General features: G+C 46.4%; 1 protein-coding gene across 1 annotated transcript in view; it reads left to right on the top strand.

Moving 5' to 3' along the window:
- PRR12 (proline rich 12) overlaps nt 1-26,876 on the top strand; it is a 420,401-nt gene that overhangs the window by 356,858 nt on the left and 36,667 nt on the right. The window contains exons 10-12 of the mRNA XM_069200974.1: nt 11,768-11,893; nt 12,422-12,519; nt 26,368-26,496. Of these exons, the coding sequence (XP_069057075.1) occupies nt 11,768-11,893; nt 12,422-12,519; nt 26,368-26,496 (353 nt within the window). The remainder of the gene's footprint in view (nt 1-11,767; nt 11,894-12,421; nt 12,520-26,367; nt 26,497-26,876) is intronic.

The raw sequence follows: 26,876 nt of genomic DNA, 5'->3' as shown, positions 1-26,876 counted from the left end.
AGGCCACACCAATGAAGCCTTCAGACTCGAGCCGAAGCACAGGCTCCGAAATGCTCAAGCACCGACCCATCGAGTCGAAGCCCCGAAAATCCCTCTCGGAGCCGAGGCCAACATCTACTCCAGGCCTTTCGATCCCGAGGAAACCGGCTTCGGAGCCGAAAAGAGACACATATACAGAGGAGTATGGACTTTCCAAGCAATTGAAAGAAAGCCATAGATTTGCGGAAAAACTTACGCAAATGGAGGAATTTGACGAAAAACAGGCTAGAACCCAAATTCATAAAGATACTGGCAAGATCCTCACTGCACCTCCTCTAAAAACAAAGAGAAAGCTGGCCTTTCAAGGACATTTGGACACTGACCAGCCACCGGCTAAAGTGCGCCTCCTCAGTTCTCACCTCACCAGTCTCCTCCTCAGTTCTCACCTCACCAGTCTCCTCCTCATTCTTCTCAACTAACTGTCTCTCCACCTATTATTCCCACTGCACAGTCTCCGGTACACTCTGCACAGTCACACCAGGATGACACCGGCCCATGGGACCTTTATGATAATCCCCTTTCTGACAATAGTCCAGAGTGCTATCCGTCAAAGCCATCACCCCCAGAGGATAGCACCTCATACACGCAGGTTCTAGCTAGGGCAGCGTCACACCATAACGTAGCCATGCACACAGAACATCTTGAGGATGATTTTTTATTTAATATGTTGTCCTCAACTCACGCCACCTACCAGAGTTTACCCATGCTTCCTGGCATGTTAAAACATGCACATCAAATCTTTCAGGAACCAGTTAAGGCAAGAGCAATTACTCCTAGGGCAGAAAAGAAATATAAGCCGCCTCCTTCGGACCTAGCTTTTATTACCCAACAGCTACCCCCAGATTCCGTAGTGGTCAACGCAGCAAGGAAGAGGGCTAACTCCCAGTCCTCTGGGGACGCACCGCCACCAGATAAAGAAAGTAAAAAATGTGATGCTGCTGGTAAGAGTAGCATCACAAGCAGCTAATCAATGGCGTATAGCCAATTCCCAAGTGCTAATGGCCAGATACGACAGGGCCCACTGGGACGAGATGAAAGACATTATCCAGCATCTCCCCAAAGATCAACAGAAAAGTGCCCAGCAAATAGTTGAGGAGGGGCAGGCAATTACCAATAATCAGATCAGGTCAGCTTTAGACTGCGCAGACACAGCCGCAAGAACTATTAATACAGTTGTCACCATTACACGACACATATGGCTTAGGTCGTCAGGCTTTAAACTTGAAATCCAGCAAGCTGTTCTTAACATGCCTATAACGAACACCAACTGTTTGGCACACAGGTTGATACAGCCATTGAGAAAATGTAAAAGGACGCCGACACTGCCAAAGCTATGGGGGTGCTTTACTCAACTCAATACAGAGGTTCATTTCGAAAGCCTCAATATAGGGGAGGTTTTAGACCCCAAACATCTGAGGCATCTACCTCACAACCCAAACCCTCTTACCAGACACAATACCAAAGGGGGGTTTCGGGGAACCTACAGAGGAAAATTTCCCAGAACTAGTGGAAAATATCAGCCCTCAAAGCAAACCACACACACCAAACAGTGACTTGATCCACATCTTCCCTCACCACACTTCCCCTGTGGGAGGAAGACTGCAAAAGTTCCACACACACTGGTTACCCATCACAACAGACAACTGGGTCTTATCCATTATCCAACATAGTTACTGCATAGAGTTCGCACAAACTCCTCCAGATATACCTCCAAAACCACACAAACTCTCCTCCCTACACATTTCAATGTTGCAAACACAGGTACAGTCATTATTACTCAAACAAGCCATAGAGCTTGTACCACATCCTCAAAGAGGAACAGGGGTTTACTCCCTATATTTCCTCATTCCCAAAAAAGACGGAACATTGAGTCCAATACTAGATCTCAGAACTCTCAATCTTTACATCCTATCAGAACACTTTCAAATGGTAACACTACAGGATGTAGTCCCATTGTTACAACAACAAGATTTTATGGCAACACTGGATCTAAAAGATGCCTATTTTCACATATCCATCCATCCAGCGCACAGAAAATATCTCAGGTTTGTAATACAGGGAAAACATTACCAGTTCAAAGTGTTACCTTTCAGGATAACAACACCTCCCAGGGTATTTACAAAATGCCTTGACGTAGTCGCAGCCTACATAAGAAGACAACATATCCATGTGTTTCCATATCTCAACGACTGGCTAATAAAAGCCAACACTCAAGCACAGTGCCAATACCATACACCTTATGTAATAAACACCCTACACACACTAGGGTTCTCAATAAACTACCAAACACAACCAGTGCAGGTTCAACAGTATTTAGGAGCCACATTAAACACCCAAACAGAACTTGCAAGCCCAAGTCCACAAAGGGTACAATCATTCCACAACATATTACCACGAATCCAGCCAAACCAACAGTACACAGTCAAATTTGTCATGAAACCGTTGGGCATGATGGCATCATGCATCGCCACTGTCCCCAATGCAAGACTAAACATGCGGCCCTTACAACAGTGCCTTGCAAGACAATGGTCACAGGCACATGGTCAACTTCAAGGTCTAGTGCTGATACCGCCAAACACACATCTCGCTTCAGTGGTGGGATTCCACAAATTTAAACAAAGGGTGGCCATTTCAGGACCCTGTGCCTCAAGCCATTCTTACAACAGATGCATCAATGATTCGATGGGGAGCACACCTCAACAATCACAACATTCATGGACAATGGGACAACAAACACAACTTCAAATAAATCACTTAGAATTGCTAGCTGTATTCCTAGCACTAAAAGCCTTTCAAGCAAACAAACACATTCTCGTTCACAAACACATTCTCATCAAAACAGACAATATGACGACAATGTACTACCTGAACAAACAGGAAGGAACCCACTCATCACAATTTTGTCTTCTAGCACAAGAAAATTAGCATTGGGCAATTCACAACAACATTCACCCTGTAGCACAGTACATTCCAGGGATTCACAATCAATTAGCAGACAGTCTTAGTCGGGCTCATCAGCAAACACACAAGTGGGAAATTCACCCCCAAGTAATTCACAAGTACTTTCGCCAATGGGGAACACCAGACATAGATCTATTCGCCACCAGCCAAAACGCAAAATGCCAAAACTTTGCATCCAGGTTCCCACACCCTCTATCCAAGGGCAATGCTCTATAGATCAACTGGTCAGGGATATTTGCTTACGCTTTTCCCCCTCTCCGGCTCATCCATTTCTTGTCAACAAACTGTGTCAAAACAAACTCAAACTCATACTTATAGCGCCAACGTGGGCACGTCAACCATGGTACACAACATTGTTAGACCCGTCACTAGTACCACACATCAAGCTACCAGACAGGCCGGATCTGTTGACACAAAACAAACAACTGATCAGACACCCCAATCCAGCAATACTCAATCTAGCAATCTGGCTCCTGAAGTCTTAGAGTTTGGATATCTACATCTTCCACCAGAATGTATGGAAGTAATTAAACAAGCAAGAAAACCCACTACCAGGCAGTGCTATGCAAACAAATGGATAAGGTTTGTCTTTTACTGCCAATCCAAACACATAACACCTCTTTCCGCATCCATACAAGACATTGTAGGTTACTTACTTCAGCTACAAAAACCTAATTTAGCTTTTTCATCCATCAAAATACATCTCACAGCTATTTCAGCCTATTTACAAAATATACAAAACAAGTCTCTATTTAGAGTCCCTGTCATCAAAGCCTTCATGGAAGGGCTAAAACGTATCATACCTCCAAGAACACCACCAGTGCCTTCATGGAATCTCAGTATTGTACTTACACGGCTCATGGGTCCACCGTTTGAACCCATGCATTTGTGTCAGATTCATTATCTAACATGGAAAGTAGCATTCCTCGTCGCAATCACTTCACTAGGTAGAGTTAGTGAAATACAAGCATTCACTATTGAACAACCCTTTATACAAGTACAAACATAAAGTCGTACTTCGCACAAACCCAAAATTCTTACCTAAGGTCGTTTCTCTGTTTCATATAAATCAAACAGTGGAACTTCCAGTCTTCTTCCCACAGCCAGACTCAGTAGCAGAGAGGGTGCTACATACATTAGGCATTAAAAGAGCTTTAATGTATTACATTGACAGGACAAAATCATTTAGAAAAACTAAACAGTTATTTGTTGCATTCCAAAAACCCCATACTGGTAATCCTATGTCAAAACAAGGAATAGCCAGATGGATAGTAAAGTGCATCCAAACCTGTTACCTAAAAGCAAAAAGACAGCTATTAGTAACACCAAAAGCACACTCCACCAGGAAGAAAGGAGCAACAATGGCATTCCTAGGGAATATCTGTAAAGCAGCCACTTGGTCAACACCCCATACATTTACCAAGCATTACTGTGTAGATGTGTTAGCAACACAGCAAGCCACAGTAGGACAGGCTGTACTAAGAACACTATTTCAAACAACTTCAACTCCTACAGGCTAACCACCGCTTATGGGAGGAGAACTGCTTCGTAGTCTATGCATAGCATGTGTATCTGCAGCTACACATGCCATCGAACAGAAAATGTCACTTACCCAGTGTACATCTGTTCGTGGCATGTTCCGCCACAGATGCACATGCACCCTCCCTCCTCCCCGGGAGCCTGTAGCCGTTTAAGTTACATTTAAATTTGTACATATGTATATATATATCTCTATTCCATTGCATGGACATCTCTTTCTTTACACTCTATCACTCCTACCTTACCTTCTGCGGGAAAACAACCTAAGATGGAGTCGATGCCCATGCGCACTGTAACCAAGAGAGGAGGAGTCACTCGGTCCCGTGACTTGAAAAGACTTCTTCAAAGAAAAACAACTTGTAACACTCCGAGCCCAACACTAGATGGCAGGACCTGTGCACAGCATGTGAATCTGCAGCGGAACATGCAACATAACACAAAACCCCTTACATGGCTGTTAGGTATGTGTCTATCAAACACTATTCTACTGTAATGATTGCGTTAGTGCATATTGAAAACATGATGCATGTGAAGACTTTTACCTACAGTGTGATTGGCCTGTTTCACTGCCTAGGAATGTTTTTTATTTATTTTTATTTTATTGATTATTTTAGTAAAAGTAACAAAAAGTTCAACCAACTAAAGCTCGGTAAAGAAGGGCAATAATAGCAACTTCGACGACTAGCGCATCTGTTGGTCACATTGTAATGTCACACATTAAGCATTAATTACAGAGGAATGTAGCGTATATTTCCTTAATTCACCTCCCCTATGCAGCCATGACATGCCCCCGGTGTCTCCACCATGTGTCACAGCGTGCTACAGCACCATTCATGTTCACCCTTCCCGAGCAAGAGGGGTCGATAGGTGTGCATCCGGCCCTCGATTCAGAGGTCTCAGTAGTGCTCAGCGTGCCCGGCTAATACACATTTATTTAGAGTCTGTTCGCTTAGCATCTTCCCGCTACAGGCTTATTCCTCGTAAATAGCATCCTGGGTAAATGGCCAGCTGGCCCACCAGGACCAGAGACAGTCGGGTGAGACAACAGATTTGCACACAAGGGGTCCCAGATGTCTCAGGGCCTGGAGCTCAGGGGTAAAGTATCAGCATGCAGTGTCAGCTGGTCATTGCAGTAGACAAGGTCAGATGGCCATTCCTTAAATTTTGGACCCTGCCCCTTCCCCAACTACATGCAATTCTTGGCTTGGCTAGTAGCAGCGCCAGTGCAATGAACTTCCTGTAGCAGGGCTCAACCTGCTGTGTGTACCCCAGTAAGGCGAGGAAGGGAGTGAGCGCGAGTGTTGTATTTGTCATATCCCTCAGTGCTGTAGTTCTTTATGTAACTACACTGCCAAATTCAGAAATTCCGCCCCTCCGGCATTGCATGGGTGACATCTGTCATTATCACTATGACCATACCTGTATAGCGCGCGCTGCATGTAGTATGCTCTGTGCAAGTATTTATAGTGTATGATGCAAAGTCTACTACTGGGGGCAACTTCACCATTGTGAGCGCAGCATGCTTCCCAATTGACATCTGTTAGTTCCACCTCAAGCTTTACCTGCACTTGGTACGAGCATGCATGTGCCCCTTGAGGATCTCGCTTTGTATGGAGCTATAAAGGGTAGAAACCAGACAGCGCAATGTATCAGCCTGTAATAATGTATGTAGGGTGTTAAGTGTGCACAGTTCCCCTGGGAATACAGCTTTAATGCTGTATCAAATCCTGATGTATAAGAATGTATCTAGGTGAAATGGCTCTACGCCTGCAAAAACTACCTCTTTCGTTTTAAAGCTGCCCTGTGTGTACAGTTCTCACCAGCATGCATAGCCCATTCTTCTCAGGACCACTCAACAGATCGCCTCATGGGTAACCAACAGTAGAGGATTATACGGTAAGGGGACAAGTGGGGACTAAAGCAGCAATGCTCCTGCATGTCTCGCCAATCCATGCCATGCAGCCACTGTTGAGTCCACTGGATCTGAGAAGTCCAGCGCAGCACCTAAATAGGCTGATGGAGGCAGCGGGCTCATATACCCTCCTCGACTGCCAAATGTGGCAAGTATGAGGTAGGTTTTGGAAGGCATAGTGGGCCTTTGCACAGTTGTAGTATAGTTCAGATTCAGGTGCCTCGAAGCTGCCCTGACTGAAGAGGAGGGTAAGAACATCCCATCCAATTCTGACCTGCCCCCCCTGCTCATACCAGCTTTAACATCTGAGTGCAGAGTGCATGAAAAAAGGCTTTCTTTGGTCTGTATGGTATGTTTAAGAAGTAGAGGAGATTGGGGAGCATGACAATTTTAATTAGGCCTCTCTGGCCCACCAAGGATATAGGCCAGGTAATACTATCAGTGATGGTGGATTGTGGCACTCCATTGTTAGCTCTGACTGTTTTACTCCTTGTCCAGAGTGATCCGTACTCCCAAATATTTGAGTTCAGCAAAGCACCAATGCAGTGGGTAGTCTGGGATGAAGGGCCACATTTTGTGCGTATTGAAGATCTGTGATTTCCCCCAATTGATCTGTATACCGGATAATACACCAAACTGGACAAACTCCTGCAGGACCCCACTGAGGCTGACTCGAGGCTCTTTCAGATATAGGGTGATATCGTTCGCATATAGTGACACCAGGAGGTGCCTCAAGGGATAATAGAGCGCATAGCCTCAGTGATTTTGCCGGAGCCTGGCTGCCAGGGGCTCCACTGCCAGCGCAAAAAGAAGCGGTGACAGCGGACACCCCTGTCTGGTGCCCCTAGATATATATATGGGGTCCGACATCCGGCCATTCATGTGCACCCTTGCCATGGGATGTGTGTACAGAAGGCCTGTCCACTCCAAGAATCCACTGGGTAGCCCCATTCGGAACAGTACCGCCATCAAGAAGTCCCACTCAAAGGAATCAAAGGCTTTGGTGGCATCCAAGAAGACAGCCACTACATCTATCTCAGAGTCTAGATCCTGCATGACTGCAAACAGAGTCCTCAAGTTATGTGAGGTTGATTTCCCTGGGATGAATCCAGATTGGTCTTGCCTGACCAGGAACGGGAGGAGCAGGGAGAGAGGATTGGCAATCATTTTAGCTAGTATTTTAGTGTCGCAGTTTATGAGAGAGGGATTTGTATGACTCACATGCCTCTCGCATAGTGGCAGGCAGCTCACCCACCTCTTTCGATTCATTTTAGACCTGGTGTAGAACAGGTGCTAGTACTTCTGCATAGGCTTTATAATATTCCGTCGGGAGGACGTTAGGACTCCGGGCCTTCATGTTGGTAACTGTGCAGTCGCCTCTCACATTTCATCCGCTGTAAAGTCTACAGCTAGGAATTCACGCTGTGCATTGTTAATCCAGCCCAGTGCCACGTTATCGAAGCACCCACTGAAGTCAGGTTGCGGCTCCCTATGTGACCCATAGAGGTCTGCATAGAACTTCGCAAACGTTGAGAGTATATTTGTTGAGTCTCTGTGAACTATACCCTCGGGCGTTTTGATTTCTAGGATATCATTGGCTGCACTGCCTAGGAATGTTGGCAGATTCTTCTGACTGGTAGTTCTACCTGCAGATTCCTCATCTTTGAATATCCCAGGTGCTAGCCTGGGTCTGGAATCTTCTGACATATTCGTCATCTCAACCCCGTAGGAAGATTACCTTGACTGTAGTGTCTCCTTTTAGTAAAGTATAACAAAAAGCAAAAAAAAATGTCATTTAACTATGCAAAAATATTTTATGTCAAATATTAATGTAAATTAATTTTATATATTTATTTTAAAGTGTTGAATATACAAAGCAGCTACATCACTATTACCTTAATTTTAAATTAAATGTATAATTAATTTAAATTACATTGAAAAAATATTCCCACCTATAGTATAAAAATGTTTTTATTATGTGTTAATTATTAAAAGTGATGTATAGAAAGAATTCAAAATATGTAATTATGGTTTAATAAAAATTAATGTTAGTCGTACAAATTCAAAAAGTGGTTACAATATTTTATAATTAAATAATAAATATGGTTAATTTTTAGATATGTTAAATGTAATTTAATATTATTTCCTATGTTTTTTAATGTCTTTCTCCATTATTTTCTATGAAAGGTTGATGCAGTACCAGTGATCTGCAATTTGTGGTGCTTGACTTACTCCAGTGCTGAGCTGGAGTAATGTATTATTATCTTGCCCTTTCTCAATGCTGAGGTGATATTGGGGGGATTGTAGTAGTGTCCTTAACGGATATCTGGACCGCTCACCACCCAGATCTCATACTAAACCACATATGACTATTGACCTCTGTACCTTGTTGAGGGAAATGTGACTCTGTGATGTGTGAAGAGTTTGTAACCCTGCCACATTACAGTTCTCCTGTAATACTCCCACAGCAGGCACTCACAGTCGTCTGGATTACTTTTTCACTTCAGAGAGTTTAACCCCTGCAGTGGATAATATAGTGTATCTCCCGAGGTGCCTATCCGACCATTCTCCGGTCCTTTTGACCTAGAGGCACCACCTATACAGCTGTGGCGTATGCATGTGGAAGCCCTTGCTGACCCTACCTTTGAACAGACGATTGCTCAGTCCTTACTGCTTTACTTTCAGGAAAACTGGGGTACCTCGGGTAATAGAGCCACAGACTGGGATGCGATGAAATCCATTCTTCATGGAGTATGCCTCAAGACGTCTTATGGGGTTCTACAACAATTGGAGAAGGAAATACAAACCCTAGAGAAAAACTTAGGGAGAATCGAACAGGGGCTCCCAACCAGTCCTTATCACCTGGGAGAATGGAATGAAACCCGCAAGCTGCTACTAGATGCATGGGGCCATTTGGAAAAACATCTTTACACTGCCCGTCGCCAGCGTCTTCATGCTGAAGGCAATAATACTGGGGCAATGTTGGCTAGGTTGATTAGGCAAGAACATTCTCACAATTCTATCCTCTCCATAACTGACACCAATGGTAAAACGATCTACTCCCAAGGGGGCTATCAATGATGTGTTTTGCTCACACCTTAGTGTCTGTTATGCCCTTCCATCTCTATACATATGAGGGACATTGATGAATACCTGGCACAGGTGACTCTCCCAGTGCTGATGCTGGAGGTCTGCGAGAGCCTTGACCCCATATTACTAAGGAGGAGTTAGTTACAGTAATCCGTTTGCTTAAAAAGTCAAAGAGTTCTGGTAATGACTGCTTCCCAGCTGAGTTTTATCATAAATATGCCAATATTTTGGTGGATAAACTCCTTGAAGTCTTTGGGACTTCCTTGAATCATGGCTGGCTTCCTCCCACAATGCACAAGGCGCTTATAATTATGGTTCCTAAACAGAACAGGTATCCCACTGTATCGTTGGCATATCGACCAATATCCCACTGCACAGTGACGTTAAAGTATTAAGTGGTGCTTTGGCCCTCCGCCTCCTAGCTTATGTCTCCTCCCTGGTGCACTCAGACCAATCCAGGTTTATTCCTAAGCACTTTACATAATTTACGTCGGCTAGCCCATGTCTGTCATTCCACACAATCTCATCCGGAAGAAACGGCCTTAGCCTTTTTAGATATAGCACAGGCCTTCGATTCTTTGCATTGGCAATATTTATGGCAGGTGTTGTATAAACTTAGGTTCAGACTAGCCTACATACGATGGGTCCAACTCTTCTACACTGACCCATGTGCTCGGGTGAAGACTGGGACGACTGTCTCATCAACTGTCTCATCAATTTTTACTCTTCATTGGGGGATGAGGCAGGGATGCCCTCTTTCACTGTTATTCTTTGCGCTGGGTATTGATCCCTTAGGAGCACATCTTCACCAAGTATTATACCCATGGGTCATCCCAACTGGTGGGACCATACATGTAGTCTCCCTATATGCCGATGACACCTTGGTATATTTGTGCAACCTGTCAGTATCAGTGCCCCACCTCATGATGCTGCTGCAGGATTTTGAGAAAATCTCAGCTCTGAGAGTTCACCCCTCTAAATCTAAATTATTCCTTTTGGGCTCACTGGTGGGCCGAACCCTCAAGACCCTTCCACGGTTGCCGATACCATGGGAGGACACGGATGTGTGATATTTAGGAATCCAGCTGGCGGCCTCGCCACAAACATTTCATGAACTTAATATCGGGTGAGTGGCAGCGGGTCTCCAGGCCTCTGTAAAATTCTGGCAGGGACTGCCTATGTCGCTCATGGAAAGAATCGCTATAACGGAAATTATCATACTTCCTTGTTGCCTTTTTACCTTACAAGGGTCCTTCTGTATGATCCCAAGAGAGTACTTCCGGAAAATAAACAGTATTATTGTCGATTTGCTGTGGGCAGATAGGCGTAAAAGGGTTCAACTTTCTACCTGTTCTTACAACATTAACAATAGAGGGCAGTTTGTCGGGTTGCACTCTCAAACTCTATTCCTAGGCATACATGTGTGCTTGAAAGGAGTTTCCACAGAACTACTGTGCAAGGATGGGAGAGTGAGTGCTTTCTAGATTAATGGAAAGCGTGTATGGAATGGAAGCACTGAGGAGCATTTCCAGGAAAGCAGACCGGCTGCCCACACACCTGAGGCGCATACTGAAAGATGTTATTAAAACGGCAATGCTCTCCTTACCCCCAGAGAAGCCTTCTACATCGATGTCACACCTCTTCCCTCTGATGTTGTATAAACCGTCATCTGCAGGCCTTCAGAAGTGTTTCCTGATCCCCTGAGACTAGGCTATTGTACAGAGGTAGATGGCTCCCATATATACGCGAAGCCGAAAGGGAGGAGTCACTTGGTCTCGTGACTCGAAAAGACTTCTTCGAAGAAAAACAACTTGTAACACTCTGAGCCCAATACTAGATGGCAGGATAATGCACAGCATGTGTATCTGCAGCTACACGTGCCACCGAACATATATTTATATTATTTATATGACACAGGAAACAAATACAAAGACCGAATTGTGGGGGGTCTGACTAGCAACATAGAAACAAATGATGCCTTTCTTTTTGTATGAGTAGGTCCTGCAGTGACCATTTAGACTGACTTCTGTTTTTTTTAAGGCAGGACAGGTTACAGTACTAGGTCACAGAGTGTAAATCCACCATGTTCATGGTGGTAATGGTGTTTCATGGTTTTGAACAGGTGTGTAGCCTATGGCAATTTATTGTTAGATTTCTACATGCCTTTTCATGGAGGTGCTTCAGTTTTTGTCTTTTACGCTTGTCATTTGGTCTCTCTCTTTGCAGAGCGAATTCCTGTGGGTCGGGTGCTGAACACGCGTGCCATGAAGGAGATGTATAGAAGCTATGTTGAAATGCTGGTCAGCACAGCCTTGGACCCTGACATGATACAGGCTTTGGAGGACACAAGTGGTGTGTTTACAAGCATGACTAGCTCACCATAGACAGGAAGCTGAACTGCTGCTAAGGCCATCTCTGCTGCTTGATTCCCCAACCTATTCCGTTACTATGTCTAACTCCCATCCTTCAGACAACTGACTTCCCTATATATTGCCAGAGCTAAACACACTCTCCCACTAGGACTAGATTCTAGTCCTCTACTGGAGGATGGAGCACCCCCTCCGCAGCAAAACTGCAACTGTTATCAGGTTTGGAGCCACCCCCACTTCCAGAGGTAAATCACCCTTGCAGTCGCAGCTAGGACCTCCCCACCTCCTGGGCTTGAGCCACTTCAGCTGCTAAAGATAAAACTGCCTACATTTCCGCTGGCCACTTGAACCACCTGCACTGCTAAAGCCACCTGCACTTCTTTACCTTACATTGCTCAAAGCACACTGCTCCCCTTCTGTTGCAATCCCAAGGAAACAGTTACCCATTTAGCATTCATAGCATTAGAGTGTCTGCAGCATAAGTGATTGTTGCCTTGTTTGTCTTGCGCAGATGAGCTGTACTTGCCTCCCATGAGAAAAATCGATGGCATCCTAAATGAACATAAGAAGAAGGTTCTGAAGAAGGTGTCTCTCAATTCTTCCATTCAGGTAGGAAGAGAAGTTTCAGGTAGTACATGTTTGTATCCACGCATTCTGTTTCTCACCTTACGTTCTACCTTTCTGTATGATTCTACACACAATTTTGTATGTTACTGAAAACACACATATTCCCTCCCATTGTTAATTTGATTGTTAAATAGGCTTTGAGCAACACTGCTGAATTTTTTATTAAGAGTGCTGTGAGTTTGTAAATAAATTATTGAGAGTTAATTAAAACTGTTCAGTCACTTCAGCATTAGGTATTCTACAGCATACGTTTAGTTCACATATAGTCCCATTCATTCTGCAATGCGTGGTTGCTCCATGCATTTTAAAATTCTGTCCATATATTTTACAAATCTACTTGTTAAAATGCCATGGGTGTCACTGAAGCAGATAAGAATTGCTATTGACCAGCTTGAGTGCATTGCTTGGAATCTTGGCATTAAAAGTCTTTTCCTTTCCATTATAAATATCAGGAAGCAGCAGAGTATATGTGAGAAAGATTATCTTTTTTTGTAAAGGCCGAAGCGGCAAACTATATAAGCTCTTTTGTCTTTGCTTTATTGAAGGATTTCTCCCACATCAAATAGCCCAAAGCATAACTTTAGGCGCTGGACTTTTTTCTCCCATGGAAGATTAGGACAAAGTAGGGTTGCTTCTTATATTAGGATCTTGCAATTACCATATTCGTTTCTTTCTTTTAAAAGGTTCCAAAACACTAGTACTGGATTTGGTGTTTACAGTCTTCTTTAATAATAGTTTAAATGATTTGTAGGATAATTTGCAGTTCCGGAGAGCTGTCATTTGAAGATGTGTTGAAATGCTTTAGATGGCTGAATACCATGGGGTTCTTTTATTACTTTCAAACTCTTGGCAAAGATTGTCTTTGAATGAGCCCTTTTGCACTTGGTTAAGCTTAAAGCAATAACTTGACAGGGCCACTTTTGATGCTAGTGTTTGCCCTATTATGGTAAACTCTAATCATATTTGGTCTTTGGGTCCTGGTTGACTGAATTTAATAGTCAAAATAATCATTTGTAAGGGTGTCATTTGTGAATTGCAAGATAGGTAGCGAGGGCCATTGATCCTCAATGGTCATGCTCTTGGATTAGCAACTGTCCGCTCTGTCAGCAACAAACTGGTTGAACAGAATCGGTGCCATGATGCATTCTTGCTTCAGTCCTCTGTTAACAAATATCCTGTGTGCTGTGAGTTAGCGGCCTCGGATCAGGCACTAAGACTCCCCTGGATTAAACATGGTTGGTTTATTTTTTACAACTAGGGCAGACTACATTTAGTCACATCCTATAAATATTAAACAAAAATATAGTCAATGCTAAATAATGGGAATATGCTAATTAGAAAGTACTGAGCACTGCTTCAGAATACATACTTCTTAAGGCAATCCTAGGCAGTAAGCAGTATGTTAGATGTAGGGTGGGGCCTATGCTGCAAACTTTGTTGACTGCAGAATGGTCAATAACAAACTCTGCCAATGATTGGGGCAGAGCCAGCCACCGTGCCCTGAGGACGTGAGCAAAGGAGCTCCCCACCGCCTGTGATCTCCCCAGCCCTGCACAGCGGACGCTGCCTCCCGCTTCCAAGGGGGGGAGCACTCCAGGGACCTTGGAGGTTTGTTGTGGCACCCCGAGACCGAAGATTCCAGACGTGGGGCCACCACAACTTCCCAGCTCCAGCGGCGATACAAGATGGCGGCCCCCGCTTTGCTTGCAGAGGTCGTTATGTCAATGTCTGTGGTGGTGAACACTTGTGTGGGGAGCACCTCTCATTGGTGTACACTTCAGAGGGGCCCGCAGACCCAGTGGCCACCTGCAGCCCCAATGTGCTATTTGTGGCAGCCAGCACACAGGCACAGATTTGAAGCCCTGCCCAGGGTACAGGGGCTGTTTGAGGCTGCCTGTGGCAGCTGTGGGCCTGAGATTGGGGCCTGCTGTACTCTCCCTGGGGGGGTGCTATGGACTAGTTGGCCTCCCACCCGACCGCCCCAAGAGCCCTCAAGCTTCAGTGCTTTGTTGCTGGCCCCCTCCCTGTTGGCCTGCAGTGATGAGCTTTGCTGGGGCAGCAAGCCTGTATGTTGTTGCTTTGCAGTGGGGCCAGCTCCGGCTGCAGTGTCTATTGAGAGGAACCTCCTGAGTGTCTGGAGCCATGTTCTTTCTGTCCTGGCTGGTCCGTCTGGAGGTGGGAGGACAGGTATGTTCTCACATGGGGCATCTGCCTGACTTCATTGCTTTTGACCTTGGATCCTAGGTGGTTTGGGGTCTCCTGCCCTCCTTGTTCAGTGAGGGGGCTTCTGCGGATTTCTCTCCCATTGTGCCATTGGGGGCCTGTGCCCTATCTTAGTGACTTTATGGGGCTCACCCAAAGCTCGAAGGATGACACAGCTGCGAGCGCCCCCTGGCAGGGGTTCAAGCAGGGCACTGGTGGTGGAGACACAGCATATATGGGCGACACATTTGATAAACTTCTGGCCATAGACGGCTCTGGGGTAAGCTTGGAGGGCAAAAGTGATTCCCCTTCTGTTGAGCTAGGTCTGATCCGCAGAAGGTTTCAGAACTGGTTATTGATGTGAAGATCGTGGTGCAGGCCCCTGGCGCCAGCGGCTCAGTTTGGGGAGCACAGTCTCTCTGCTCTTTAGGTACAGACTAAGCACTTGGCAGCCCGCTTGGACGACCAGGAAGATTGGGCTCGGTGTAATAACATCTGCATTGTGGGGCTGCCTGAACATGCTAAGGGGGGTTCCCTACTGACTTTCCTTGAGACTTGGCTCTAGGAGGTTTTGGCCCCCGAAGGTCTCTTCAATTTTTATGCCCTAGAACGTGCACACAGGGTGCCGGTGCGGAAGCTTCGTCCCGTGGCCCAGCCATGTCCTGTGGTGACTCACCTCCTGCATTTCAGGGACTGGGATTATCTCCTACAGCAGACCAGTGCACATGGCTCATTTGTGGTGGACAATGCCAAAGTGGCTGGTCCGTCTGGAGGTGGGAGACAGGTATGTTCTCACATGGGGCATCTGCCTGGCTTCATTGCTTTTGACCTTGGATCCTAGCTGGTTTGGGGTCTCCTGCCCTCCTTTTTCAGTGAGGGGGCTTCTGCTGATTTCTCTCCCTTTGTGCCATCGCGTCCTGTGCCCTATCTTAGTGACTTTATGGGGCTCACCCAAAGCTCGAAGGATGACACAGCTGCGAGCGTCCCCTGGCAGGGGTTCAAGCAGGGCACTGGTGGTGGAGACACAGCATATATGGGTGACACATTTGATAAACATCTGGCCATAGACGGCTCTGGGGTAAGCTTGGAGGGCAAAAGTGATTCCCCTTCTGTTGAGCTAGGTCTGATCCGCAGAAGGTTTCAGCACTGGTTATTGATGTGTAGATCGTGGTGCAGGCCCCTGGCGCCAGCAGCTCAGTTTAAGGAGCACAGTCTCTCTGCTCTTGAGGCACAGACTAAGCACTTGGCAGCCTGCTTGGACGACCAGGAAGATTGGGCTCGGCGTAATAACATCTGCATTGTGGGGCTGCCTGAACATGCTGAGGGGGGGTTCCCTACTGGCTTTCCTTGAGACTGGGCTCTAGGAGGTTGTGGCCCCCGAAGGTCTCTTCAATTTGTATGCCCTAGAACGTGCACACAGTGTGCCGGTGCGGAAGCCTCGTCCTGTGGCCCAGCCATGTCCTGTGGTGGCTCGCCTCCTGCGTTTCAGAGACTGGGATTATCTCCTACAGCAGACCAGTGCACATGGCTCATTTGTGGTGGACAATGCCAAAGTGTCTCTGTACCCTGACTTTACTCTTCAGGTCCAACCGCAGAGGGCATCCTTCATAGCAAAAGAAAAATCTACGCACCGTGGGCCTGCTGTACGCCTTGCTTTTCCCTGCTTGTCTGAAGGTCCAGTCGGAGGACAAGGTGCATTTTCCCACTGATCCGTCTACGGCCTGGGACTGGATTGAACTCTACAACAAGGGCATGGTGCATCAGGAGTCATCTGGGCCTAGCCAGCCTTCGCACCCCAAGCGCCAACGTTCTCAGCAGCGAAGGGCGACACATCCTTTTAAGACGCTGGTGGTGTTAGAACAGTCAAAGGCGGTTGAGGTTGCTGCCACTTTGTGATCTGGTGGGGACCTTGTGCGCCCCGCATTTCCAGTGAGCTGTTCTTCCGCTTATGACTCTGAGAACTCCACTACTCCTGGTCTTGAGAACACTCTGTCTGGGGTCACACCTGGGTGAGTGGACTGGGCTTGCTCTGGTACTGGTTTGAAGTGCTCAACTGGGCTTGCTCTGGGTGTTTTGCCTAGTTTGTATAAAGTATTCATGAGGTGGGTTGGTTTGCTGGCTGTTTATTAATGTTTCTTCTACATTACTTCTACCACAGGGGCTTCAGGGGGCTTTTGGTATGGGGTTTAGGGGGTCTTGTTGGGATTGTTCCATTGCCTTGTTTTTTATGAGTGTTGGTTTCCACCTCTTGCTGGTGGCACCCCATACTCTTCTGCTAGATCTTGTTGGCCTTCTAGTCGTTGGTTGGTTACTATTGTAGACGTTTGTGTGGGTTTTTTGGACAGGATGGTTTAATGTCTCAATCCTGTAAGGAGGGGAGGGGACCTGTTGGGTTTTTGTTTTAAGGTGTATTTGTTTGTTTGCCGGTAGTGGTACGTATGAGGATGAGGCAATGTATGGTTGGTAGAATGGGGCCTGCTTGATTCTGTGGGTTTTTTCTGCTGGTGGATCCTGTGGGCGGTCCTTGTTTTTCTTGGTTTGTTGTTCATGACTACACACATTAAGTTGCTTACATGGAATTTGTGGGGTCTTTCTTCTCCCTCTAAGCATTATAATGTGTTGTCCTATTTAAAATGGTGGGGGGTCCATGTCGCTTTTCTTCAGGAGTCTTGCCTTACAGAGGCTGAGGGACAAACTCTTTGGGGATGCTGGTGGGGCCAGCTGTATGCTACTTCTTATTTTGCCTTCTTGCAGGATGCTTTTTTCTGGATTAGGGCTAGGAGTCCCTTTCTGATTGCATAGGGTGGTTACGGACCCAGAGGATCATTATGTCCTGGTGTTGGGGAGTCTGTATGGTAAGGATATCGTCCTCTTAAATATTTATGCACTAACCATGGATCAGTCCCCATTTCTTACCAGCTTGGTGCCCCTGCATTAACTTATAGTTCCCTGGGGGGGTGGGCTTTGCTCGAGAGAGGGTACAACCGGCCCTCCAGTCTTGTTTGGAGGCAGACCGAGGGTCGCCTCTCACTGATCGTGCTTGGAGGAGGATCCTGCAATGTAGTTCTAAGGTATCTAGACATTTCTGCTATAAACTCATCCAGTTCTTCTATCTGCATCGGGCCTGTCGGACTCCCCAACCTATGCATGCTATGTTCCCTGCTGCAACTTCTGAGTGTCTCTGGTGCTTCATTGAGGATGCAGATGTTTTCCACAGGGTTTGGTCTCGCCCACTATTATTCCCCTATTGGATTGTGGTCCTCCAGGTGGTTCGTGGGGCCATGAATGGAGAATTTCCTTTGAGTCCTTCTTTATGCTTGCTAGGCTTATGTGATCAGTCGGCAGCTAGATCATGGATAGGTTCTTAGATTTGGGCTTCATCCTTGCCCGCAGCCAATTAAACTTGTTTTAGAAGTCTATCCGGGGTCCTGATCTTTACCGCTGGTGGTTAGAGTTGATGAAGTGGGCTTAGTGTGAAAGGGAGGCAATTCGCAGGGAAGAGGCTCGGAGGGGGTTCCCAGTATTGCCTGCTTGGGATGCCATCTTATTAGCTTATCCACAAATAGATCGTGGGGCACTGTGCTTGTTCTGGTGACTCCCTACCGGCCTCTGATGCTGCAGCACTGAGCCCTGCCCCGGTTGGCTCTCCTTAGTAGTCTTCTCCTCTCTTTGCTCCCTTAATTTGCTTCTCTCCCACTGTTCAGATTGGGGGATACTGGGGTCTGTGCATGGTGGGTATTTTGGGGCTGATTTAAATTATGCTGTCCCTCTGCTGGGCTTGATAAGGCTAACATTGCTTCTAACTGTACTTTTGTTGTTATATGACTACTGCTGTCCAGCCTCTGAGTTAAGCCTGCCGGCTTTTATGTTTTTATATTCATTGATTTGGTGAGATGTGTTGCTAAAAAATTAATAAAAATGATTTTTTTTTTAACTCCCCCAATGAAAGTCCAGCACTGTACAGCCAACTGTGTGTGTGGGTGTATGTATACATATATACACACACACGTGCACAATAACTCTTGCTCACTCTTTCTTTCCCTCTCTCTTTTTAAATATAGTCCTAATCATTTCTTGAACAACTATTTAAAGATGGAAGACTATGATTTTATTGCACCTCATATTGCCAGATATTTAACTTCTCTGCTCTTGCAGTTTACTGCTTGTGGTTGTATTCTGTTTACAACATTTGCTTGTATTTTATAATTCATATTTTCTTGTTTTTAATATAAGATCTATATTTTATAATATGTAAATGATTAATTTATGGTGACACATGAAGGATTTGTGGTTATTGTTAATGTCTTATGAACTATTTTTCCGAATTCTGATTGCTGCTAAACTTTGTAGCATGTGTGGCTATAGATACACATGCTATGCATATTTCTGTTGTCACGACTAGCTTTTCTTCAAAGACGTTTCAAGTCACAGGAGTGTCTGTAACTCCTCCCTTAGTCCACAATGCGCATAGGCACAGACTACACCCTCGGTTGTTTTCTTTCTGCTGTCGGGCTCTGAGACCGAAACTATACCCTTGCTGCTTTTTTGGACATGTGTCCCCTATTTTTCAAAACCAAAGACAAGGTTAATGATCACAACACTATTGGCGCCTGTCCGGCTGTTGTCCCAGCAGACAAACAGCTTGACCATCCCCACCAACCACGGCCATTGCGCTTTGACCCCCCCAACACCTTCACTGAATCATTCGAGACAGCTTTCAGTTTCTTTCAAGCTTGCTTCAAAGAATAAATACAGAAAGAAGATGAAGGAAGCACACCCATCCTATTCAGTTCTAGCTCCATTGAACAATACACTTGGTTGGGCCAGATCAGCTTTTGCACTCGTTGCGCCTCCCCTGACCACAATAATACCTTGTGTGAGTTTTGCCTCGACTTTTGCTGAAAGAAGACCCTGAGGTATCAAAGGGGAAGGTGCTGGGTGTAGACAAATAGGCTGCAGCTGTCTTCCCCTGAGACCCTCTCCCCTGACAATTTTGGGGGACAACCCTCTTGACTTTAAAGAGGAGGAGGCAGGTCTTCCAGGTTCCCGTGTGTAGGAAGTTGGCTCTGTATGCACTATTTCAAAGTAAGGAATAGTATGCACAGAGTCCAAGGGTTCCCCTTAGAGGTACGATAGTGGCAAAAAGAGATAATACTAATGCTCTATTTTGTGGTAGTGTGGTCGAGCAGTAGGCTTATCAAAGGAGTAGTGTTAAGCATTTGTTGTACACACACAGGCAATAAATGAGGAACACACACTCAGAGACAATTCCAGGCCAATAGGTTTTTGTATAGAAAAATATATTTTCTTAGTTTATTTTAAGAACCACAGGTTCAAATTTTACATGTTATACTTTAAATGAAAGGTATTGCAGGTAGGTACTTTAGGAACTTTGAATAATCACAATAGCATATATACTTTTCAAATAATTCACATATAGCTATTTTAAAACTAGACAGTGCAATTTTCACAGTTCCTAGGGGGAGTAAAAGTTTGTTAGTTCTTGCAGGTAAGTAAACCACCTACGGGGTTCAAGTTTGGAGCAACCCCAAAGTTACCACACCAGCAGCTCAGGGCCGGTCAGGTGCAGAGGTCAAAGTGGTGCCCAAAACACATAGGCTTCAATGGAGAAGGGGGTGCCCCGGTTCCAGTCTGCCAGCAGGTAAGTACCCGTGTCTTCGGAGGGCAGACCAGGGGGGTTTTGTAGGGCACCGGGTGGGACACAAGTCCACACAAAAAGTACACCCTCAGCGGCACGGGGTGGCCGGGTGTAGTGTGCAAACAAGCGTCGGGTTCGCAATAGGATTCAATGGGAGACCAAGTGGTCTCTTCAGCGATGCAGGCAAGGGGGGGGGGGCTCCTCGGGGTAGCCACTACCTGGACAAGGGAGAGGGCCTCCTCGGGGTCACTCCAGCACTGGAGGTCGGATCCTTCAGGTCCTGGGGGCTGCGGATGCAGTGCCTTTACCAGGTGTCGGGTCTTTGAAGCAGGCAGTCGCGGTCAGGGGGAGCCTCGGGATTCCCTCTGCAGGCGTCGCTGTGAGGGCTCAGGGGGGTCAACTCTGGCTACACACGGAGTCCTCCCTGTGGTATTTGTTCTCCACAAGTCAAGCCGGGGGCGTCGGGTGCAGAGTGCAAAGTCTCACGCTTCCGGCGGGAAACGTGTGTTGTTTCAAAGTTGCTCCTTTGTTGCAAAGTTGCAGTCTTTGGTGAACAGAGCCGCTGTCCTCTGGAGTTCTTGGTCCTTCTAGATGCAGGGCAGTCCTCTGAGGATTCAGAGGTCGCTGGTCCCTGTGGAAAGCGTCGCTGGAGCAGTGTCTTTAGAAGTGGGGAGACAGGCCGCTAGAGCTGGGGCCAAAGCAGTTGGTGTCTCCGTCTTCTCTGCAGGGTTTTTCAGCTCAGCAGTCCTCTTCTTCTTAGGTTGCAGGAGTCTCGTTTCCTAGGTTCTGGGGAGCCCCTAAATACTGAATTTAGGGGTGTGTTTAGGTCTGGGAGGGCAGTAGCCAATGGCTACTGTCCTTGAGGATGGGTACACCCTCTTTGTGCCTCCTCCCTGAGGGGAGGGGGGCACATCCCTATTCCTATTGGGGGAATCCTCCTTCTACAAGATGGAGGATTTCTAAAAGTCAGAGTCACCTCAGCTCAGGACACCTTAGGGGCTGTCCTGACTGGCCAGTGACTCCTCCTTGTTTTTCTCATTATCTCTCCTGGACTTGCCACCAAAAGTGGGGGCTGGGTCCAGGGGGCAGGCATCTCCACTAGCTGGAGTGCCCTGGGGCATTGTAACACGAAGCTTGAGCCTTTGAAGCTTACTGCTAGGTGTTACAGTTCCTGCAGGGGGGAGGTGTGAAGCACCTCCACCCAGAGCAGGCTTTGTTTCTGTCCTCAGAGAGCACAAAGGCTCTCACCGCATGGGGTCAGAAACTCGTCTCTCAGCAGCAGGCTGGCTGAGACCAGTCAGTCCTGCACTGAACAATTGGGTAAAATACAGGGGGCATCTCTAAGATGCCCTCTGTGTGCATTTTTAATAAATCCAACACTGGCATCAGTGTAGGTTTATTATTCTGAGAAGTTTGATACACAGTATTCAGTGTAGCCATTATGGAGCTGTGGAGTTCGTTTTTGACAGACTCCCAGACCATATACTCTTATGGCTACCCTGCACTTACAATGTCTAAGGTTTTGCTTAGACACTGTAGGGGCATAATGCTCATGCACATATGTGGTATAGTGCACCCTGCCTTAGGGCTGTAAGGCCTGCTAGAGGGGTGACTTACCTATGCCACAGGCAGTGTGAGGTTGGCATGGCACCCTGAGGGGAGTGCCATGTCGACTTAGTCATTTTCTTCCCACCAGTACACACAAGCTGGCAAGCAGTGTGTCTGTGCTGAGTGAGGGGTCCCTAGGGTGGCATAAGTCATGCTGCAGCCCTTAGAGACCTTCCCTGGCATCAGGGCCCTTGGTACCAGGGGTACCAGTTACAAGGGACTTACCTGGGTGCCAGGGTTGTGCCAATTGTGGAGACAATGGTACATTTTAGGTGAAAGAACACTGGTGCTGGGGCCTGGTTAGCAGGGTCCCAGCACACTTCTCAGTCAAGTCAGCATCAGTATCAGGCAAAAAGTGGGGGGTAACTGCAACAGGGAGCCATTTCTTTACACCATGTGACCCAAATGACACCCAGCCCAGACACTGTCCTAAACCGCCTTCCTGTGTCACAACCAGCAGAGCCCCGAACAAAGAAGACTCCCAGGAGTGTGAGTATAACTCCAGCACAGTAAAGCCAGGAACAAAGCCCAACACCACTATACACCCTGATGTTTAGGTGGAGCACTGCTCCCTCTGGAGCCTGGAGTGAGCTCAAACAGGGGAGCAGAAAGCAACCACTCATTGTTCCGTTGCTGCCATCAGGCTCCGGTCAGCACCAGCAGAAAGATTCAGAGTTGAGCAGGCCTCAAACAATGATTGTTGCAACGCTGCAGTCACCAGCCCAACCACCTAGACCCAGAAAGCCACTGACACCAACTCCTCATCTGACCCCACCACCGCCATGCCTATACACACCACCTCCACTGCGAGATTCACCAGAAAGGTCAGTGTACTAGTTCTTGGACCCAGCCTGTGCTTATTGGGATGTAGACCCTTATGACTAGTGTTAGAAATGGGGTCTTTGGTTGGCAGTCACATTACTTTTCCAAGCATGGACCCTCACTCTTGTCAGGGTAAGTCACACACAATCCAAATTATCCTGTGCCCACCCTCTGGTAGCTTGGCACTGAGCAGTCAGGCTTAACTTAGAAGGCAATGTGTAAAGTATTTGTGCAATAAATCATGCAATAACACAGTGGAACACTACAAAAAGACACTACACAGCTTTAGAAAAATATAAGACTTTTACAAAACGATCAAGATTTGATAAGTATATGTTGAAACATCACTGTTAAAATGATAAATAGAGACTTTAGTTCTTAAAAATCAAAAAGTGGCTCTTGCAAGCACAAAGTACCTGGTTTGTGTCTAAATTATCCGCACAAGACGGCAGAGGAGAAGATGAGTGGAAAACAGGAAAGTGTGCGTCGGTTTCTCTGGTGCACACAGATGGATGCGTCCATTCTTTTCCACGCAGCAAGGACTTTGCGTCGATTTCTGGTGCGCAGGCTTGGGTCCACTTTGGGTTGCGTGGTATTTGGACGCCCCCTGGGATGATGCAGAGAAATCTTGGCAGTGGAAGAGGAAGTCACAGGAGCTGTGTCAATCCGGTGGCCGATGCGGGGAAGTTTGTCGCACGGCAGGCTCTGCGTCGATTTGTCTCGCAGGAAGTCGGGCTGTGCCGTTCCGGCTCGCCGATGTGTTGATCCGGTGGGCCGTGCGCCGAAGTTTCGGTCGCAACGCTGGCGCTGCATCATCTCCACTCGGGGAGCCGGGCTGCGTTGTTCCTGTTTGGGGATGCAGTGATTTTCTCACCGCAGGACAGGCTGTGCGTCGATTCCGGCAGGATGTGAGTTGATTTTCGCTGCACAAGGAGTTATTTTGCAGAGATGAAGTCTTTTTGGCCCTGAGACTTCAGCAAACAGGAGGCAAGCTCAATCCAAGCCCTTGGAGAACACTTCTCAGCAGAGCAAGAGGCCAGCAAGGTAGCAGGGCAACAGCAAGGCAGCAGTCCTTCACAGCAAAACAGTCCAGTGAGTCCTTTGGGCAGCCAGGCAGCTTCTCTTGGCAGGTTGCAGGGTCTGGAGCAGAGTTTTCTTCCCAGGAAGTGTCTGAGTTGGTAGGGTCAGGGACCTGGTTTAAATACCCAAATGTGCCTTTGAAGTGGGGGAGACTTCAAAGAGTGGCTTAGAAGTGCACAAGGTCACCTTTCAGTACAATCTTGTCTGCCAGGGTCCCAGTAGGAGGTTTGGCAGTCCATTGTGTGCAGGCATGCCACAGTTCTTGTAAGTGTCAGGTCCTCCACCCTTCCAGCCCAGGAAGACCCATTCACTATGCAGATGTGTGCAGGTGTGGCTGGGCATCCTGTGTTTGTGGTTGTCTGGGTGGAATGCACAAGGTAGTTGTCAACCAGCCCAGCCCAGATGTGGATTGTAAGGCACAGAAGGATTTAAGTGCAGAGAAACGCTCTCTTTCTGAAAGTGGCATTTCTAAAACAGTAATATAAAATCCATCTTCGCTAGTTGGCAGGATTTTGTATTACCATTCTGGCCATACTAAATATGACCTGTTTACCCCTTTCTAATCAGAATCTACTACTCAAACAGTTTATGAGGGTAGCCTTAATGTTAGCCTATGAAAGGGGCAGGCCTCACAGCAGTGGAAGATTAATTTAGTTTTCCACTTCTAGGACATACAATACTTACAAGTATATGTTCTGCGTTATACCTACACAGCACCCTGCCCTTTGGGTTACCTAAGGCCTACCTTAGGGGTGACTTATTTGTAGGAAAAGGGGAGCTTAAGGCCTGGCAAGTACTTTTAAATGCCAAATCGAAGTGGTAGTGAAACTCAACAACAGAGGCCTTGCAATGGCAGGCCTGAGTCACGGTTAAGGGGCTACTTATGTGGGTGGCACACTCAGTGCTGCAGGCCCACTAGTAGCATTTAATTTACAGGCCCTCTGCACATGTAGTGCACTTTACTAGGGACTTACAAGTCAATGAAATATGGCAGTTGGGTTTGAGCCAATGTTACCATGTTTTAAGGGAGAGAGCATTTGCACTTAAGCACTGATTAGCAGTGGTAAAGTGCACAGAGTCCTAAAGCCATCAAAAATGAGGTCAGAATAAGAGGAGGAGGAAGGCAAAAAGTTTGGGGGTGACCCTGCAGAAAGGTCATTTCCAACAACTAGCCTCTATGTATAGGGAATGAGGATGGCCCCTTGGAGGATTATGTCAACTTTCTGGCGCAGATCTGGAGCTATAACCAACAAAGCCATCCCCACAAAATGGATATCACTGCATGTCATGCCATCATTCAAAGGGCGGTTTACCACCACAAAGTGGATACGCATGTCCTACAAGAGGAGGATGATTTCCTGGTGGAGATCTTCTCCAAAACAGAGTGCACAGTCTAGTTCCGTCCCATGAGCAAGATTATATTAAAATCTGTACTTGACGAGCATCGGTTGTCACGCAACAAGCTTCTCCTAATGATCCACTCTACATCTGTGACCATGGCCCGGCAGTGGGAGTACAACTTGGAGTTCTGTTCACGCTCCAGACACCACAGACACACAAAGTGTGGGTCCGTAACAGACATGGCATGGTGACAGATGCCACACAGTTTTAAACCTGTCTTCCTCAAAGACATTTCCTCAACACACCAGGAGAAAAAAAACTCAATAAACTGATTGATAAAACGTCAAAAAAAACATGTCAAAAAGTGACAGAGCTTAGCTCTCTCTGATCTGCGCTGAGTAGTGCAGAAAGAAAAGATCTGTTGTCAGCGCGCCGAGGTGGCGCCTATATAGGTGACACAGATGTCACTTCCAGTGTGGCCACCGCCGTGCGGAGCCGATCAACATCACCTACCAATGCACAGACGGTAGTGCTCAAGAAAATCTTTTGGATCCAGTCTGACGCTTGTGGAAATTCAAAGGTAAGGAATCTGCGGCTAGAAGTCTCTATCAGATAGGTCTAATTACAAGTACCTTCTTTAATTTCCATGTAGGCAGTTCTTAACTGGTGAATGTTTCTCTGTTCCAATTAATGTTTCGTAAACAGGAATTGTAAAATGTAGTACACCTTTGGTTGAAGGAATCTGTTCTTTTGCTGTGGTTTCCTGTTCTTAGCCACTTCATGTTTTGATGAATGCTATTGTACTGTGTAACGGTGTACTTAAATTTTACTGGTATATGCAACAGACCATTTGCGGGACAAATCATTTCTTATCTCTTCTGGAAAGGAGTTATTGGGATTTGTGTTTATGTACAGGTAGCTCGGAGCAGGCAAAGGAGCTCAAAAAAATAATCAATTACTTTAAAAAAAAATAACAGGCGAGTGCAGAAGGCTAGGATTGTGAGAGTGCAATGAGATTCCTAGCCCTGAACGGATTCTGCCTTTCTGAAAAGTAAATACTTTAGTATTCTGTTACAAAACTGGCCCTTAACAATTGTGCTTTTTCTCCTTTATTACAGGAGGCACTACACACATTCCCACAACTTCACACTGAACAAGGGGACGCTATGGTGAAAATTAAGACAGGTGGGGAGCCATACAACAGGAAAACACTCAACAAATTAAAGAAGAACGTATCAAAACCCCAGGTAAGAAAGAAGGGTTCTTTATGGCTGTTTTTTCACTTTCACAGATGAGTGAAAGGTATAACATATTGTCGCGTAGGCTCTGATTATCCTAATGAGACTACTGGATTTTTGGGCGGCAAGATCGTTCGCAGTATGGGGGACTAAGTCTGACCCACGGTGAAGGACCCCTGTCACCCCAGATCCGGGTTATGCTCCGGCTAACTAGCAGTGCCTCATCTCGCCCAAAGGGAAGAGACAATTGGGCAGCCGAGCGCATGACATCTTAGTGCTTCCTAGGGAAGTCGTGGTCACTCATGTCACAACCAGTTCTCTCATACAAAGTGCAGTCTCATTTATAAATGACAAAGGCAGTTTGAGTTTTAAAGATTGGTTTAATAAAA

The sequence above is a fragment of the Pleurodeles waltl genome, chromosome 7 (assembly GCF_031143425.1).
Source record: "Pleurodeles waltl isolate 20211129_DDA chromosome 7, aPleWal1.hap1.20221129, whole genome shotgun sequence".
NCBI lineage: Eukaryota > Metazoa > Chordata > Amphibia > Caudata > Salamandridae > Pleurodeles > Pleurodeles waltl.
The sequence above is the reverse complement of the archived record's forward strand: the minus strand, read 5'-3'. Positions and strand labels throughout refer to the sequence as shown.